The 12,322-nt window shown below is 49.3% G+C and overlaps 1 protein-coding gene across 4 annotated transcripts in view; it reads right to left on the reverse strand.

Moving 5' to 3' along the window:
• Khdrbs3 (KH RNA binding domain containing, signal transduction associated 3) overlaps positions 1-10,100 on the reverse strand; it is a 138,932-nt gene extending 128,832 nt beyond the window's left edge. The window contains exon 1 of one of the 4 annotated variants that reach the window (XR_012909630.1): positions 9,656-10,099. Coding sequence is in view for 3 of the 4 variants with exons in the window: in XM_075960876.1 (XP_075816991.1) it covers positions 9,656-9,743 (88 nt within the window). In the remaining variant the exon portion in view is untranslated. Of the gene's footprint in view, positions 1-8,840; positions 9,632-9,655 lie in introns of those variants that run through there. The other 3 variants (XM_075960876.1, XM_075960874.1, XM_075960875.1) reach the window with 3 other exon arrangements.
• Between the last annotated feature and the right edge of the window lie 2,222 nt (positions 10,101-12,322).

The following is a 12,322-nucleotide window of genomic DNA, read 5'->3' on the forward strand; positions in this document are numbered from 1 at the left end:
GGTGGGTCCACGTAGACGGGAGAAGAGGTCTTAGCGCTATCCTTTCTATGTGTAAGCTTAAAATTATTTCAAAACAAATCTTTAGTGCCAGCAACAAAAAGTACCTTGACTATTGAAGGAAGAAAAGACAGATAAATAACTACAAGACATCATCAAAGGTAGGAAAATGAAGATGTGGGGAAACAGAAGGGCCAGAGGGTTACACACAATGCTGCCAGCACCATGTCACTGATCGAACCCGTCCGGTATTCAGCATCCAGCTCAGCCCTCTTTAACAAGAAAGCCAGAAGAAGACTAGATCTGGGGGAGAGGGGAGGTGGGGGAGGGGCTGAACTTCAGGCAAATTGTATTGTGAGGAAAAACAAACAAAAAGCCACAACATTTGGTTGAGAGAAAAGCAGCTCTCCCACAGCACATAGCCCACTCTGCAAAGTCTGTTGGCATGTTTACCTCCGTGCCTGGGGCCTGAACACTTCATGAGACACAGTATAAAGGAAAGGGAGGAGGCTGGAGAGAGGACTGCGGTTAAGAGCTATTGCTCCTCTTGCTGAGGACCCAAGTTCGGTTCCCAGCACCCACAAAGCTCACGACTGCAGCTTCAAGAGACCTGATACCCTCCTATGGACTCTACAGACACGCATGTAAACACACACACTAAATAAACACATAAATCTTTATTGATGTGCATTTTGAAATCAATAATGAAGGTGATGGCAAGGATGACAGCAGCAGTTGGCTTTGTGCTCACTACAGACCTCGCCTGCACGGTGACTCCCCACAGCACCAAACTGAAACACCACCAGCGCTCCAGAGCCCATGGACTCATTTAATCACCGTTTTGCAGAGAGGAAAGTGAGGCTGAGAAGAGCCGATGCAGCCATGGTCACAAGACAAGAAAGGCAGAGCTGAGTCGTGAGCCCAAGTTTGGCAGACACAAAACTTAACTCTCCTGTGCTGCAAAATAGCCTGAGTTCGACTCCAGGACCATGCCCAGCCAACTACGCAGCAAGCAGCGCAGGAGCTAAGGGCAAAGGATTGTTCTAGGTGTGCAACTTCTGTTTCTGTTCTCTGATCACAAGTAGACTGAAAGGAAGAGACGAAGAGATGAGGGCAGTAAGAAAATCCAGTCCCTCCCCTCAGAAAACAGGTTACACTCTGCCCTGGCCAACAGGCAGAACTGCGCTCTGAAACCAAAGAAGACCAGGTGAAGACCTCCCGTTAGGTACCACTGTCACTTCATCTCAGTGACAACAACTGAGCTAACATCACTGCCATTTACAAAGCTGGGAACGGCAGCTCAGAGACACAACTACCCTGGTTCAATTTAGCACTATTAGATATTCACAGTTCAATTTAGTAGTTTAAAGTACTTTGACACACATATTTGTATCACTGAAAAACAATTTATTTCCGGAATCCTTATAGTCTCTAGATACGGTGATCCAGTATTGAGCCCTGTTAAGAATCACTTTAAATGAGAGCTGTGTTTGCTTATAAAATCCTCGCGAGGCCCTGTACCTGGCAGTGACAGACACTCTAACTCACCCCTGAAGTCAACAGCAACAGAAGGCGACAAGAGGCAGGAAAGCCCACAGCAGCCCACAAATCTTTCCTTACTGTCGCTGGCTTGCACATATAAGACTTGATCCACATGCCCCAATGCAAACTAACTGTGAGAACTATGATTCGTCTTCCAAAAAACAGAGTGCAATGGCCTGTAGCCACAAGCCAGGCCATCCTACTATCTACTTAACGTGTTCAGTTCAGCGCTTCTCAGCCTTCCATTAGATCACAGAGCCCTCTCCGAGTTAGTCACATGACTCAAACACTTAGATGTGAGCACCATTATTTTATCTGTAGAATGAGACAAAACCAACTTCACACAGCAGTACCAAGACTAAAAGAAACGTGGAAAAGCAAACTAGCAACTGAGCACAGAGCCCCCTAGGAACTCAGAAACATTGGCAACCAGACAAAAACGTGCCACTGTGTCCTAAAATGCTGGCCAGAAAGTATCCTAGATTTGAAAAAAAAAAAAAACTAAGAGAAATGCATGAAAACCCAAAGAAACGCAAGCCTGTGCATCAGCACTAACTTCAGTTTAGGAGTTAAGCCAATGTGGACAGAAGAGGATCCGCAGCTATGTGGAGCGCCATCTAGTGAAAGAAAAGCAGAGCACAAATGTGTATCAGGAGCAGAAGAAAATGAGCATGAAAACTGCCCCTCTCTGTTCCCTTCCAATTTCTCAATGGGACCTTGAACCAACAGTGACCCCAAGTGTAGGATTTATGCTGAAAGCAGGGATCAAAGAAGTGGCCATCGTACATTCATGCCCTTTACCATGCCAAGGAAGAGCACCAATAATATGCCAGAACACCTTTAAAATCCTTAAAATAGCAGCAGAAACTGATCGGAGGAATCCATGGAAGTTCCCAGCCTCCCAGCTCAGAGCCAGCTCTCTTGTGCTGTGGAGGCTGCAGTGGCCAGACACGCTCTAAGCTGTGCAGTCACAAAAATATGTTTATGAAACTGTATTTGTTAAATTTAGGCTTCAGGTGCTGTGCCTTGGCTAGCATAATGAAATCAACCCAAGCTGCTGATTCTGGTGAGAATGCAAGAGGCTTCCTAAACCAGGGATTTTTCTTCCCATTCTTCCTGGGCTAGAAAACTCAAATCGTACTAGTACCATAAGATGACCATAAGCAATGAAGCTAGGATCTGTGTGTAGGTCACTAGACACTGTGTCTGGAAAATGACATCAGTACTCATACATTTGTCTCGGGCCAGTCTACAAAAGCAGCAGGGGATAATAATTTAGAACCTACTATGTGTTCTGCATTACGTATGTGTAAAACATGGGTCATACAAACGGAGCATGGCATTCTAAATTTGCTGATGAACAAACGGAGGGTCTCACAAATGACGCAACAGGAGGGTGTGTCACATTCCATAAGCACAGAATTCTTTCTGCACAGTTTGTTACCTGGTAGGTTGTCTATTCCCAAGTAAATGGCATCTACTGATCTCCACACTGGCAGTAGTCCCAGTGTGCCCCTCTGTACAATGTGGGATCTGTCCTGCTCAGCAGATCACCTATGCAAAGCCTGACAGTTAATTTTAGGAGCTGACATAGCAACAACAGTCCCAGCACCTACTTCCATACTACCTGATGCTTCAAGGGGCAAGCACAGGTTCGTTACCTGACCTTCCTGACCTCAATCTTCTCACCTGCAACATGATTTATTCTTTTAAAAATGCTAGAAGACTTAAATGAAATAATGTACATAAAGCATGTAAACAAGAAAAGGCCCTTGATAAATGGCAGCTGCAATAATTAGCAATTACAAAGCATGTATGTTGGGACTGAGAGATGGCTCAGTGGTTAAGAGCACTGACTGCTCTTCCAGAGGTCCTGAGTTCAATTCCCAGCAACCACATGGTGGCTCACAACCATCTGTAATGAGATCTGGCACCCTCTTCTGATGTGTGGGCATACATGGAGGCAGAATATTGTATACTTAATAAATAAATCTTAAAAAAAAAACAAAGCATGTATGTTAAAATATACTCCTTTCCAGAAAGCTGAAACTATTATTTGTGGAAATACGACCTTGTGTGTTAACATAATATTCTTTTTTTTTTCCTTTTTTTAAAAGTCCCCTTTCTTTTTGAGCCTGGAAGCAGAAAGACTTCCTCACTGTACCACAAACTAAATAAAAATCTAATCCTAACTAGTCCTGGCAGACCAAGTACTAAAGACAAGAAGCTCCACAATTCCACAGGACTCCTTCACCACCGCAGGCCGTGTGAAGATTTCACTTGCACACTTTCCATACCATGTTGTCCTGCTTTCTGTGTGACTCCTGAGATGCACACCTTGAACACCCAGCGAAGACTCCACGATGCTGCTGAGAGCACAGGACGGGGGGGGGGGGGGGGCTGCCTTGGGTTAAAGCACATTTTCAGACACCGCCCCTAAAAATTCATCACCAACAGAAACTCATAGGGCTTCTCCCAGAATCAAACTTTTATTTAAAAACAACACTAACAGCCTTTTATATCCTTTGAAAACACTGAAGATTGGAAGTTCCAGCCTCTACCTCCACAGTTTTCCATTTTGAAGCTAGGGATCCTCAGTAGGGGGAAAGTAAGGGGCGGCAGCAAGGCAGGGATAAATTTCCTACCTTGCAAGACCCTGTGTGAGTCGGAGAAATGCACAGGACACGCCTGGCACCAAAGAGGCCCTCCATGTGGTAGCCTGTATAATAACCAGCATAACCACTGTCCCAGAGCTGAGATCACCTGACATTCTCTCTTCTTGCAGCCGGACAGATGACAAGTGCCAAACAGGTCTCTAGACACCTATGTTGAAGTGCTTGGCATCCACAGCACTTCAGTTTGTTCCTCTGACTTTTGGGTTCTAGCTAAGCAGAGCTGCAGTGGTGCACACCTTTAATCCTAACACTCAGGAAGTGAGGCAGACAGGCAGACCTCTATGAGTTCTAGGCCAGCCAGGGCTACATGGGGGAGAGGGGTTTCCGGCTGGACCGCAAATTGCAGATTAACTTCCTCAGGTAAGAAGGCTTTTAAGACAAGTTCTAAGGGCTCCCAGAGTTCTAATTTGACTCATCCCTTCTGAATCTCGGAAGGAAAGCTGAAGGCACCAGAGTGCACGGTCAACAAGCTCCTCAAGAAAGCACCACGTAAATAAATGTCTGATTCCCAGCAGATGTGACGACATCTTCTCATTAGCTCCTTAAGAAAGACCCTACTGTTCTGCCACGGTTAGGATCCTGGCCTGCTCTTCTGCTTGCTTTCACACAGTTTGTGGAGAGCCTTCCTTCCTTCCTTCCTTCTTTTCTTCCTTCGTTCCTTCCTTCTTTCCTTCCTTCCTTCCTTCCTTCCTTCCTTCCTTCCTTCCTTCCTTCCTTCCTTCCTTCCCTACTCCCTCAGTGCTATGCATATTAGAGTCCTCATCCCCACCCAAAGGGTGCTGCTCCACAGCGGTTAGGGGCAGAGCTCTCTCCGTGGCTCTGAGTTCTGAGCACACGCTCACACTCTCCGTTACCTCCGTGGTCATCATTGCACAGCCATGAAGGCTGGAGTTCCGTTTGCAAGGGCCAAGAATGGCACTGGATGCTACCTCCTGAAGACATAGGTGAGAGACCAGGTCTGCCTCCTAACAGGCTCTCACTCTCCCAGCAAGGAGATAAGATCTACACAGCAGCATCCCACCAGGGCAGAGGGAAGCGCTGGGACTAACAATAAGAAAAAGGCAATGGAGCCCTCTGCTTTGGCGGGGAGAAGAAAGTAGATGGAGGAACTAAAGCAGAAACCTGAAGGGGGAGAGTAAAAATAGACACCATATCATGTATCTTTCAACCCAATGTAGTCAGAGAGAGAAAGAAGCAACTGCACATCCAGGAGCCAGGCTTCCCTAGTCTGCGCCTGTCATCAGCCAACAAACAGTCTTACAGGACCTGCACTTCGAGAACTCCAGGGTCCGTACAGAACAGTATGGCAAAACTAACCACCAAGTTTTGCCGTTGCTCTGACATCCTGAAAGTGTGTCATTTGGGGCAGGTTCTATGACTGAACGCCTGGCCCAACGACCTCTCCATCCCTGGGGCGTTGGCAGTAGTAAGAATACTACTAGCATCAGTCAGGACAAAGGGCCTCAGAGACATAGTCCTAGCTCATCAGGATCTTCTGGTCACTCCGTACTCCAGAAGAACAGCAAAGACTAAGAAGGACTAGGGTCCCGGGGAAAGAAGACATTTATAACTAAAACTCACTCTCTCCCACAGTGGAGTACAGGGCATTCTAGTTTTTCAGCTCCCCTCCAGCACCCAGCACAAAAAGCCTGGCACACAGGCTGCGTCCCCAAGGTCCATGAGCTGGAACACTGTATCTCTGTAAAAGGCACCGCATAAAACCCAGGAGTGGCTCTCAAACTGAGGCACTACATCCATTTCCTACAAAGACAAACCAAAACACTCACACCAGGAGAGAAACAATGAAAACCAAAATAATGGCAGCCTCCACTGGATGAAGCGGGTACGGCACTCGGCAGCATACAACAAGCACCACACCTTAACCACACTCTGCAGCTCTCACTGGTGAGCCCTCACTGCACAGGTCTGAGCACACTTAAGCAAAACAAAAGCAGTTGCAAAAGGGATTCCCAAAAACGGATGCTACGCCACTGAATTTTGTACACTGCAAGGAAAAGTGAGCTAATGGCCCCCTTTCTGCGCATAGATCCACATACTGCCTAAGTAACACAAAGAACCCTAACATTTGAAAAACTGGGGTGCCATAAAAACCATTATTTTGAATATCAGTGTGGACATGCAGGCTACCTTCCTCCTGTGACCAAAACAACTAAATTTAACTTGGCCAGGAACTGCAACTGATAACCAGATAATTACAGAGCACAGGCTGTGTCTGGGTAGACTTGAACAGAGAGCCATCCAAACCTTGACCAAAGTGCTAGATTAAATCATAACATAAGACATTCTGGAGAGGGATTTAGCCAGTGGGTATATCTCCTACTGGCAAATATAATACAAAGCATGCAACAACTCTCACCTCCAACTCCCTAGCAAGAAGCACATGGCTTTACCCTGTAGGCACTTCTGTGGGAACCAGTGGGGAGCAGGGAGAGGACACTAAAGCCTGACGTCTCTCATTTCTCATCAAGCCTGATTTCTTTCATCTTTAATGCCAATTAAGCATTATCCTTACTTTTGTTGAAGAATAAAATTTCACATTTGGGGCAAAGAGAGAGAAACGGCTACCACTGGGAATTATAAATCAACTCAGTAAGTAATGTCCATGATAAAACACCGGCCTGGAGAAATGGCACAAGACCACCTGTCCTAAAGGGAGTGCCTGACAGCATATCCGCCCAAGTCCTTACTTAAAGACTGCGACAAGTCATAACTCAGCCAGGATGCCGATCAATGTTTATGGACACTGCATTCTGAGATGACCACGTATCATTGCCGTACGGTGCTGTTTTCTAAACAAAAATACTGGTCACAGGAGGGTTTTAATTGCAGGTGCCTTGGCCTCGACATCCAGTTTCAAGTCTACAATAGAGGTCTGCTTCTTCAAAGAAGTACAGAAAGAAAGCAATGTCTTTTAAAGCAACATCGGTCTTCCACAGCTCACAGGATTTCCCTCTCTTACAGTCACTTAACCAGGGACAATCATATTCACTGTACTGATTTCAACAGTATTTTAAATTAAGGCTCAAGAAGAGTTCATTCCATCTTTTTGGAAAGTCACATGTAAGAAGATAGAAGATGTGGACTCAAATTAGTTCTCAGTACCTCCAGGCTAGTATGCAGCAGGGGTCCTAGCAGCCTTCCAAGAAAGCACTGATTGTCTTGCCTACCAGGCTTGAAGTGTGAGGATGGAAAGAGAAAGCAAGCGCCTTAAAGTGCCAGGGAAACTTCGTAAATACTGTGAGCTTTGGAGACAGGAGCCGCAGTCTGAAAGGCTCACAGCGGCCACCATTCCCTGCTGTTGGACGTTCCAGCATAACTTATGAAAGGAGACTTTCCTTATAGGAGAAAAACACAGCAAAGTAAGAGTAACAGGCTTTCATATAAGCAATAAGAGGGTGGCTATCGAATTTCCAATGAAATTTTGCCAACAATCGCCTGAATGCTGACTTCAGACCTGACGTTTTTAAAGAGGCACTTGTAACGTTCGAATTACATAAGAGACCATAATTAATATTTTAAATGACAGAACACTGCGTTCTGGGTATCAGCCTCCATCTCAAGTCATGTAAAAATTCCCAGTAGCAAGAGCATCCTAGCAGGCTTCCTTCACAGGTAAGAAATGTCCAAGAATCACACGCTGGGTGAAAAGCAAGGCAACCAAGTTCAACACCAGACCTCCCAGTATCTGGTTCAGGAAATGGAGTCCTTATTAACACTAGCAGACGCAGGAACCGACAGAATTGTGACATCATAACAGCACGAGGCTATGACAACACAGCACGGAAAATAATCCTGACTTTAAAACATAGCTCATCAGCTTTTAAACCACGTTTCCCTAATTGAGCACAACCCTGGTTTGACTTTGTTTCTTCACTAGGAGAACTGTACTTGGTCTCACAGTCCAGACCATTTCTATTCCACTGATCTCACACAATGTACAAAGAAATTTCTTACAGAGATGACAGCCCAGCAGGCAGCAAAGATATATGTAAATCATAAAAGAGTGGAGTACAAACCTAACGGCAGGAATCTAACTACAAAACTGTTCAGAAGGACCAGGCAGTAAAACTTAAATTCTTTTTCTCTAATTTAGGAGTGAATGCTCACTCTTTCACAAGCCTGTTAGATTAAAAAAAAATCAAAATAAGCATGCCATTAATGGGAGAGGCTTGTAAACGTATTTCTGTTCAACAATTCAAAAGAAGCTTAAATTCGTGGAGACGGTAAGTCTCTCCAACAAGCCCACTAGGCGACAACCAACTGTCTACAACAGGCAAGTAGCAGAGGTCGTGGCTCTAAAACACAGGAATCTACACACAAACAGAATATGTCTGCCTCATCTTTCTCTCTCAACAATAAGAGTAAGGGCCAGCATTGAGAGAAGCACACCCCTAACTAGGAAGCACACACTGCACAGAGCGATTCATAAAATAGTTACATTATCTGGCAAGATAATGTCTCTGTCCTGTCCCTGAAAATAGAAAAAGGAAAAAAGGAAGAAGAAATAAAAAGAAGGCCGGAGGTTCCCTTGCCCACCTTCCTCTGAAACACATATGCTGGACCCGGGTATAGAAGACAGATCCGGGGAAGACGGGCTTCATTTACCTTCCATCCCAGCAGATGATTCAGGAAGCCAAAGGAGAAGTAAGCCTGAAGAATACTGTTCTGGGTAGGCGTGCCTCCATAAACCCCAGTGTCCCTGTCCTTGGCACTTTCCGGCTCCTTTCCCACCCGCGCTGGTTGGAGGAGTGTGAAAAATGGCACAGGCGGGTGGTTCCGTTGGCAATGTGCTCAACCCCAAGCCTGCCACCAATGAGGGTCACCCGCCCAGCTTGTCTCGAAGAAAGGGCGAACAAGAACGGGCTCTCTGGCGGGCCTCCTCTCCCAAACTGAGTCCTCCAAGGGCCGCCTGACTGCCAGCCTGGCATGAGTGCCCGCCCCCAGGAACGGCAAACTGCCCAGCCCGTGGCTGCCTGGGCACACACAGAAGAACGTGGGAGAAGGGCTGGGCTCCTCCTTAGGGGCCGCCGGGGTCCTCCCCTCTTTCTTGTTTGGAAGGTCTGACCCTAAACCTCTTCCAAGGTCCCCAAACTTCACTAACAACCCAAGCACCTGTTCCCTTCACCTCCTGCGCAGCCAATCCGCTCAAGCCCATCCATTTCCCCACAGCGCCTTCTTCCAGCTCCTTGGACACCCCAAACACTCCAGGTCCCGGGACGCCCCATTCTCCCAGTCCATTTGTCTCGTCCAGTGTCGGTCCAGGCCCAGGACCCTGGACACTCGCTGTGTTTCGCCCAGAAGTTTCCCCTGGGTCCCCCAGGGTCCCCACGGCTGCGCTTCTAGTCCCGGGCAGATGCCCGGCCTCCTCCCTCCTCCCGGGAGCCAGCTGCGCGGGTGCCGTTAACGGCCGGCGCGCTCACCTCGGTTCACCAGGCGCAGGGCGTGCGTGAAGGAGGGGTCCAGAGAGTCTTTCTCCGCCATCAGCTCCGGCAGGTACTTCTCCTCCATGCTCGCCGGCCGCCGGGCCCGCTTCTCCGCCCCGCGGCGCGCGCGCGCCAGCCGCCCCGCAGCCCGAGCCGCCCGCCCCCGGCGGCGCGGACCCCGCCAGGCGCCTCGGCGGCTAAGCCGGGCGGGCGGCCGGGCGGCGGCGGCGGCTCGGGGCGGGCGGCGGCCGCTCAGCCCGGCCCCGTGGAGCCCCAGATCACCGCGCTACGGGCCGCGGAGTGCACGGCGACGGGATGAGCGAAAGGAGAGGGCCGGGAAGCCGAGGAGCGCTGGTCGGGCTCGCCTGCCAGCCGCTCGGAAGCCCGAGCTCTGCCGCGACCCGCCCCGCGCGCCGCCCCGCGCGCTCTGAGCCTCCGCGCTTTGCCCAGCGCCCTCCCCGCCCCGCCCGCCGCGCCTGCGCGATGAGCTGACCGCCCGGCGCGCGCCGCCTCGTGGGGGCACTAGGACTGCGCGGCCCCGCGGCGGGCATATCGTGGAGGGGCGTCCGGTGCCCAGGCCCCGGGTCTTCCACCCCGGGCTCCCCGGCAAGCATCTCTAAGCTGTCCACCATTGCCTTGTACGTGCACAGACTGGGAAACTGAGGCTCACAGGTCAAGTGGCGCACCCAAGGTCACCAGTTCTGGGGGAGAAGGGGCAAGGGCAGAGCCTGGGGACCCCGGGTTCATCCGACCCGGATCTGGGAAGAGGCGATGCGACCAGGTGCCTCATTCTCAGAAGCTCCGCGGACTTGTCTAACTTAGGTCTCCTTTGCTGTCCGCTGGTATTTGTACGAAAATAACGCCGGGCCGGCTTGGAACGTCAGTCTCCTGAGACCCTTGGCGCAGAGGTCGGTTACATAAAAGCGCCTGTCCTTCAGACTGTCTTTGTCTTCCAAGACTTGCTCCGGGTTGCACTTCTCCTTAGCCATAAACATGCTGGTGCCTGGACATGGATGAGTTAGTCTCTCAAAATTGTCCCCAGGAGGGAACCTACCACACCGCACTTGGGTGGTGATGTCTCCTTCTAACCGCCCAACCAAACCCCAGCAAATGCTCTCCCAAGCCCCTTGCAGAGCCCTTAAAGTGTGTGGAATAAAAGTCCTACGTCAGGCCAAAGACTCCAGAGTCCTTGTTCAGACTCTCCTTTAGCCCCACCTCAAGTCCTGACCTCGGGATAGTCCCTTTACAACCCTCAAGACTTCCCCAGGAAAAAAAAAAGCAAAAAACAAAACAAAACAAAAAAAACCAAATGGCTTCGTTTTCTTCTCTTTGTGTTTTGAAACCATTCGCGAAATTGCCACTCTCCTTTCATTAGTCCAGTACTATCCTAGGGCACAGCAAGTTTTGTCTGAGAGAGGGGTCTCCAACGCATGGTGCCTAGGATGGATGTGGGGAGGACCCCGGCAAATGTTGCTGAAGGAATCCTCCAAACACCTGATCCCTTGTTAGGTGCAGCCCCGAGAGTCCCCTGCCACAGTGTCCCCGGTGTCCCTCTGTAGTCAAAGCTGTCAGGAGGCAGTGACATGAAATGGTCACTAGTTTATGGCCTTTAGCAAAGTTAAGTCACCTGTGTCTCAGTTTCCTCATCTGTCAAGGGGAGATGAACAGAGGTTATTTCATAGAGAGCTCAGAGGATTTGCTCTTTTACAAGGACCCAGCACAAGAGGAAAGCCGGGCTGTTCTGTGGCCGTCTGCCTTGCATGGCTACTCTCTGAAACAGAAGCTTTGAAAGGCAGCAGGCAGACACCATCTGTGTGGTCCTCGCTGCTGGACACAGAGCACAACCCCAGCAGAGTAGCCTGGAATCCAAATGGTAGACCCTACTTCTGCCCCTGAGCCCCAAGCTGGTCTGCTCAGGCCGTGTGCCCCAACTCCAAACCTCACATCTGGGCCTCCAATATCTCGATAATGCCAGCAGTCCCTCAGGGTAGTGCAGGGTTCTTGAGGGAAAGTTTTCTCCTTTTACATCTAAGTGGAAACACCTGCCTCTTGCTTGTCTTTTTTTCCTCCCTGGACCAATTCAAATTCCAGTGGTTTTCTCAGACCCACTAAGGAAGAAGGGGAGTGAGTGCCTGGTGAAAGAGCGCTTCTTGACCTGTGTCTTCCATCGTCTGCCTCAGTAGTAGTCTAAACCTTCACTGATGATTATCTTTATTAAGCATTTACTAATTATCTTTGCTAAGCCTTTATTACGTGCCAGGCTACCCAGGCAGCTTTACACACAGTCCTCTTGAAACATGCAGCAAAGATTCCGCTCGTTACCATTTACTTCACAAGCTATCTCTCAGGCTGAATAACTTCATACTCTGCCAGCTGCCCCAATGCTGTCCTCCTGAGCTCCCAGGTCCTCCTGAGCTCCCAGGTCCTCCTGAGCTCCCAGGTCCTCCTGAGCTCCCAGGTCCTCCTGAGCTCCCAGGTCCTCCTGTTCTAAACCTCCCCCACTCCCACCTTCCCAGATAGTGATTTGAGATGTGTGAGATAGGTCTGTGTTCCAGCCTCTCTGGAGCATTTGGCAGAGATGCCCTGCCAGCAGCTGGGGAGGAGGACTATGCACCACGAAGCTGACGGCAGAGATGCTGGAGCGTCTGCTCGGGACCCTCCTCC

This window comes from Microtus pennsylvanicus, chromosome 2 (assembly GCF_037038515.1).
Source record: "Microtus pennsylvanicus isolate mMicPen1 chromosome 2, mMicPen1.hap1, whole genome shotgun sequence".
NCBI classification, from domain to species: Eukaryota; Metazoa; Chordata; class Mammalia; order Rodentia; family Cricetidae; genus Microtus; species Microtus pennsylvanicus.